This window comes from Colias philodice, chromosome 16, assembly GCF_061535455.1.
Source record: "Colias philodice isolate Cphi_HAF_F1 chromosome 16, ilColPhil1 Martin Lab GWU primary, whole genome shotgun sequence".
In the NCBI taxonomy this organism is placed as follows: domain Eukaryota; kingdom Metazoa; phylum Arthropoda; class Insecta; order Lepidoptera; family Pieridae; genus Colias; species Colias philodice.
This window is the reverse complement of record NC_143101.1, coordinates 1,781,672-1,788,265: the sequence shown is the minus strand read 5'-3', so window position 1 is coordinate 1,788,265 and position 6,594 is coordinate 1,781,672. Positions and strand designations below refer to the sequence as shown.

The window sequence follows — 6,594 nt, the reverse complement described above, 5'->3', positions numbered from 1 at the left end:
TGAATCGGTCCAGTAATTTCGAAAGAGTGGTATGTCAATGGTAACTAACATTGTGACACGAGAATTTTTTACAGAAACAAATAAAAAAGAAAAAGTTTTCACTACATTTTTAAAGAGTTTGACACATGACTTTCTCCTTAATTTTTTTTAAGTTACAATTTAGGTCAAAAGACGTAACAATATTTTTAATTAAGATCTTAAATCTCAAAGCTATTATTATGTAAATGAAATTCATAATCTTTACAATTATCTTTGACAATTATAATTTTATTATTCCTAGTAATTAAATGTTATTTTTGTTTACAAAGCCATTATGAAAACAGCTATTTGTGTTTGTTCTATAAAATCAGTTAGCTATATTTGAAGTAAATACTAAAATTGCAGAAAAGACACATTTTTAAAATACCTATATAAAAATCCTTTGCCTTTGTGTATTTTCTGAAATTTACACTTTCTTTTGATTTCGAGTATTTTACATATTATATTTAGATATTGGTACACAACACAGTATCCGTGTGACTTCTACACGTGACTATTAGCGGATATGAGATTGCAATTTTGTAATTATATCAATGTTAAAGAGCTTTCACATTAGCTTTTGATATCATTTGATTCTGTACTAAATTTAATGTTATGTTATGTAATCGGGTTCGATTTTTATTCATATAATTATTATTTCAATGCAACCCTATAAAATGTTCTTCAAGAAATAAAAACATATGATTACGTTGTAGTAAATTCAAATATAACATCGTATATTGTACGAACTTCATTTTGATAAAACAACACAAAGTAATACTTACAGTTAGATAGAAAAATCATAATTAAAAAAGTTATTAAGTTAGAAAAAAATCATCAATTCCATGACCCAAATCATGAAGAAACTACTTAGGCTATAACCACTAAGTCACTGTGTTAATTATAGCAAGTGTATACACGCTTTTACAAATTATACAAGTTACGAACATTTGATCTCATTATGAAGTACGAATTTTGGCGTCTTTGAAAGTGTGAGTGAGATGTAAGAAGAGCTCGTAATGTTTAGAAAGGACACGTCGAATTAATAAATATTATTTTTCATTGGATGTATTTGAACACTTTATAAACCATCGAATAGATGTGACTCTTTTATTTCCTGTTTGTTAAGTAGGACCTCAATGGTAACATTGATAATGATATTTGTGTGAAAAGAAACATAGGCATAAAATGTATATAGGCATAAATGTAATAATATGTTCTGTCTTTTCCTAAAATTCTCAATATGTTCAGAATACTGTTAGGATCAATTATTTTGCATTGAAATAACTTATTTTATGCTTTTACAATTCTTGAATAGTTTTACCTTATTAGTTTGAGTTTTTCCATTATGCAGATTTTTTTAAATAGCTATCCATTACACGTAGCCATATCTTTTATATCGAAAAGAATTGCTATTTTTTTCCATTGATATATCAACAATAGAATTTATAATTGTGTTCTTGATTGACGTTGCGTCTTTTTATACTGCGATTTATAAATTCATAATTTAAAGGTAATTTTATAGCGAACCAAAAAATAAACATCGCCCAAAAATCGTTTTATACTTATATAGAATGGGAAGTCTATAATTGTAAGGTCTACGCCGCTCCACTTGCTCAGTGGTCGGGCGCATCTCGTTATCTCATATTACCTAACCGATCTCGTGTCCAAATGTGTAAAATTTGGACTTCACCAAATTTGAGACTTAAGTATTTTATTTTTTTTGAAATATATATTTTAGAAAATAATTAGATACCTTAAAACCACCGTATACCGATTTTGGCTTTTCTATCATTACATGTACGAAAAGTTTTGACTAATTTTAAAAGTAATAATAGCACATCTATAATATAACGAGAAATTTAATAATATATTTTTGAGTAACAAAAATGTTTGATGAATGTAAATTAAAAGCTCTACTTTCTCATGCAAGTAAACAAATCACATTTTAATAGTCTATTGCGAATTTAATGTAACGAAGAATCTATCTACAAAAACCATTATTACAGGTCTTTATAAAAAAAAAATATGTATTTTCTAAAATTAGACAAGTTCGTAGTCACTGTGGTACAACAAGTAGCAAAGCACTTGCGACTTCGTTACAGTGCTATATAAAAACACTTCAGTACAAAGTCGGACAAGAAATTTTTTTCTCTCCAACTAGTCAAGTACACTCGGACTAACCATGAAAATTGTTAGTTAAATATTTATAAATTCATTAATATTTAAAACATTTATAAATATAAATAACAATTAATTAATTTTAATTTTAGAAACATTTGTAAACAATAGTTATTTAATATTTCTAAGGAGTAAACAGTTATTTTATTAACAACTTAACAAGACATATTTATCTCAACATATTTTATAACTTGCAATTTTCATTCCCTTTTTATAATTTGTAATATTTTTTTTTCAGTTCACATCAATAACCGCGATCATTGCAGCATCCGCTGCTGCAACAGCAAGCCAAGTCTATCAACCAGAGCACTACAACACGGAGATCTACCAATCACAGGGCGTGGAGCAACATGCGGTGTATCCTGACCAATCACAGCATGGCTACGGACAGCGGCCATTGGCTGAAAAAACCGCGAGGATACTGAACTATCACTCAGAGAATAACGGCCATAATTACCAGTATGCTTATGAAACTGAAAATGGTAAGTTAATTTATTAATTTTAAGCTCTATTTTAAGTAGGTATGTAGGTCTGTATAATATGTTTGGTTAAATTTTGGCGGAAAACTTTTCATAGGTATTAATTATGTACGAAATATTATAAAATATTGATGCTTTTTATATAGATACCTAAGTACCTAATTTATTATTAAAAATTATATACCTAAAGTGAAAATATATACGTAAGTAATTGAAACATTGTCAGTGTTTTAAAATTTTATTTCAGCAGTTTATATATATTGAATGAATTTATTCGCTAAAATAATTGCCATTAATTAATTATTGTAATAACTAAATTCAAACTTTCCAGTTTAGTTATAGACGTTATAGTACCGTGTCTACCTATACTCAAGAATAATACAACGAGCATTGAGATAATAATATTACTACGTATGGAGGAGACACCACGAACAAAATCTGTGCGCCATTTTTTTGCTCTAACTAAGTTTTAAAAATTATTATCTAGTTAGGTACTTAACGATGAAAGTTATTCCTTTGCACTTTTCCGTATTATTTGTATTATTTGTGCAATATCGTAACACACACGAAGGCATGTTTGATGCGTTTCACTTTAAAACCATTAAAAAATACCGCTCAACATACGTCACATGACGTATGTTGAGTGGAACATAAGTGATGTAGGCGGTGTCGTCTCCTATTAATATTATCTCAATGACAACGAGTCATTTAATTATCTGACTAGAAAAAGCGCCTATAAACGGCCGTAGTTAAAATATTGTTGGCCTACAACCTATCCGTCCTTTTGATACTTCATTTAATCGCCTTAATAGATGCATATTATTACATATATGTATATAATTTATTCCCTAATCTGCCCTTTCAATACGATTTAATAGCCCTAAACAAATTCCCAGGTATCAAAGCGCAAGAAGCCGGTCAAGTGACCCACGGCACAGCAGCCGAAGGGGCCTTCTCTTACACCGGTGACGACGGCCACACTTACACCGTCACATACACAGCTGACGAGCACGGCTTCAGACCGCAGGGTGCCCACCTCCCCACCCCACCCCCGATACCAGACGCCATCTTGAAGAGCCTGGAACAGAATGCTAGAGACGAAGCTAGCGGGATTTCTGATGACGGTTTGTAGTACTTTCATTTAATAATATTATGTAAAAACACTTACTACTGTAAATAATTCAATAAAATATATGGGGCTAGGTTTAGGGGAAATTTTCAATTACGTAGAAAGTTTTGGTCAATATTTTAAAATCTTAAATGAGTTTCGAGCAGTGCTCTAGTGCTGCACTAGGAGATGTAGTAGATTCTCGGCGACTACCTATACAAAACATTTCGTTTAGAAGGACACAGAAGCACAGATTAGTAAATACAATAAAAGTTTTATAACCTTACTTGTGAAGTTAAATCGATCAGTGAAATAGATTATATTTGACTTTACTCAGTAGAATTCTCTAATCCAAAAAAATGGTGAGTGTAAGAAAATGTAGCTATTGGAATGAATTCCAAGAACATTATTTTTATACATAAACTAGATTTCCGCCCGCGGCTTCGCCCGCGTTTTCAAAGGAAAACCCGCATAGTTCCCGTTCCCGTGGGATTTCCGGGATAAAACTGTGTTATTCTGATGTATAAGCTATATTGTGGTAAAGTTTCATTCAAATCCATTCAGTAGTTTTTACGTGAAAGAGTAACAAACATCCATACAAACTTTCGCCTTTATAATTTTAGTAGGAAGTAGGATTATATTTGTGTTTTACTACGTAACTATTTCCGATACATGATCAAAACTTAATCGTAACCATTACAAATTATTATTCCGTTTACTCATCAACCTTGTTAAGTGTAGTTAAACTTAATTATTTAATCACTTGTTTCCTTAAAATCTCCAAGTTCAATTATTTAAATTATAGTTTTGATATCCGTGTTAAATAATTGATTGTTGCTTTGAATCTAACCTCTGCTCGTTTACAGTATTAACTACATCTATCTATAATATAAAAATGAATCGCAAAATGTGTTGGTAAGCGCATAACTTGAGAACGGCTGAACCGATTTCGTTAATTCTTTTTTTATTATATTCCTTGAAGTGCCAGGATGGTTCTTACGTAGAGAAAACGTCAATATGTACCACGGGCGAAGCCGGGGCGGACCGCTAGTTTAGTATAAAAGTCTGTAAAATGCAATTTGCTATGTTCTTGCAAAGAAAATTTTGATTTTTTTTTTTGTTAATGGAAGATTGTGAGTAAGAGAAGTAGATTTTGGAAGTGAATGTTTGAACGAATCATTTATATAAATTTTAATTCATTAATCCAATAAATCGATTATGGTCGGAGACCGTTTTAATTAATTAATTTAATAATTCTTGGTCTCAGTCCATTAGGTATATAAATCCTTGGCTAAACATGCAATGCAAATTATTATTTGCACCATTTTTGAGTTGAAAATGGAACTAACTTTATAGGTACCTGTTCCTTATATGTGGACTATCCATACTAATATTATAAATGCGAAAGTAACTCTGTCTGTCTGTCTGTTACTCAATCACGCCTTAACTACTGAACCAATTTGCATGAAATTTGGTATAGAGATATTTTGAAACCCGAGAAAGGACATAGGATAGGTTTTATCCCGGAAATCCTACGGGAACGGGTTTTTCTTTGAAAACGCGGGCGAAGCCGCGGGCGGAAAGCTAGTGCTTTATAAACAGAGACTGTAATTTGTAAAAATTCTGTTTTAATCATCAATCATCCTCTATTACTTATTCTACTACAGAAATACTAATACTTATTTACAGGTCACTACCGCGACGAGCACCAAGCCTACTACAACGAGGGTTACCAACAGGAGGGCTATGCGCCCGCGCAACACAACGAGTACCATCACTAACTGCTTTAAATTGGTTGTAATTTGTTGTTTATTTTGTTGATGCTAGCAATAAAAGTTCCTATGATTGTTTTTCTGTTGTTTTATTCACGTATGAAAATATATTTATTATTTTTTACTAGCTCTCCACCTGCGGCTACGGCCGCGTATTCAAGGAAACCCGCATATAGTTCCCGTTCTCGTGGGATTTACGGGATAAAATTTATCTTATGTCTTTTCTCGATCTTACGCTATCTTTGTACCAAATTTTATCCAAATAGGTTCAGTGGTTTAGGTGTTAAGAAGAGACTGACAGACAGAGATACTTTCGCATTTATGATATTAAGTAGGGGTATGGAACTTAAATAATCCATATTTACGTCATGTACTCATGTATAACGATGCGAGATATATTATTATCTTTTTTTTTTGGGTATGTTTTAATAAGAATATAATACATGTAGTATTAAGACTGAAAATAAATCGCTTAGAACAGTGAATATTTACGAAACTTCAGTCACGGTTTAATATGCACATCAAGCTAATGTAAGTATTCGTTTACAAATTTCAGTATGAGTCACACCGTGAGAACATATAAAAAGTTTCGTTTTAATATTACCAACTCTCTCGATAAAATAAATTTGAAAATGTCTGAAAGATTTAGGCAAGTTGGCGAATAAATTGTAAACGTGAAAAGTAGAGTAAAGAAAATTAGTTCAGTGAAAAATATATGAAAATGCATTTACCTAAACATACATATAATTACTTTACTGTAGTATAAGTAGGTACATAGTTTCTTTCTGTCCCTTCTAAGCCGTTTCCTTCTACTAAAAATAAATTGTTCCTTTTATATAAATTAATATAGAATATTGATTTATAAGTTAAAGACTTTTAAACGGATTTTAAACGCGATTTAATCATTATATTATTTTCCCGACGTTTCGAACACTTTACAGCGAGCGTGGTCACGGGGAGACTGGGAGTCTTTAATTTCTAAATGTATAATACTCGCGTAAAATCAAACACTAGAAAATACTAGAATATTGATACT

General features: G+C 31.2%; 1 protein-coding gene across 1 annotated transcript; it reads left to right on the top strand.

Moving 5' to 3' along the window:
* Positions 1–2,157: 2,157 nt before the first annotated feature.
* On the top strand, positions 2,158–5,636 carry LOC149481442 (cuticle protein 3-like). The gene is made up of 4 exons (XM_089704745.1): positions 2,158–2,212; positions 2,438–2,681; positions 3,575–3,802; positions 5,476–5,636. Exons 1-4 carry the CDS (start codon positions 2,204–2,206, stop codon positions 5,565–5,567), a joined length of 573 nt encoding a protein of 190 aa, XP_089560871.1. The 5' UTR covers positions 2,158–2,203; the 3' UTR covers positions 5,568–5,636.
* The last annotated feature ends 958 nt before the right edge of the window (positions 5,637–6,594 follow it).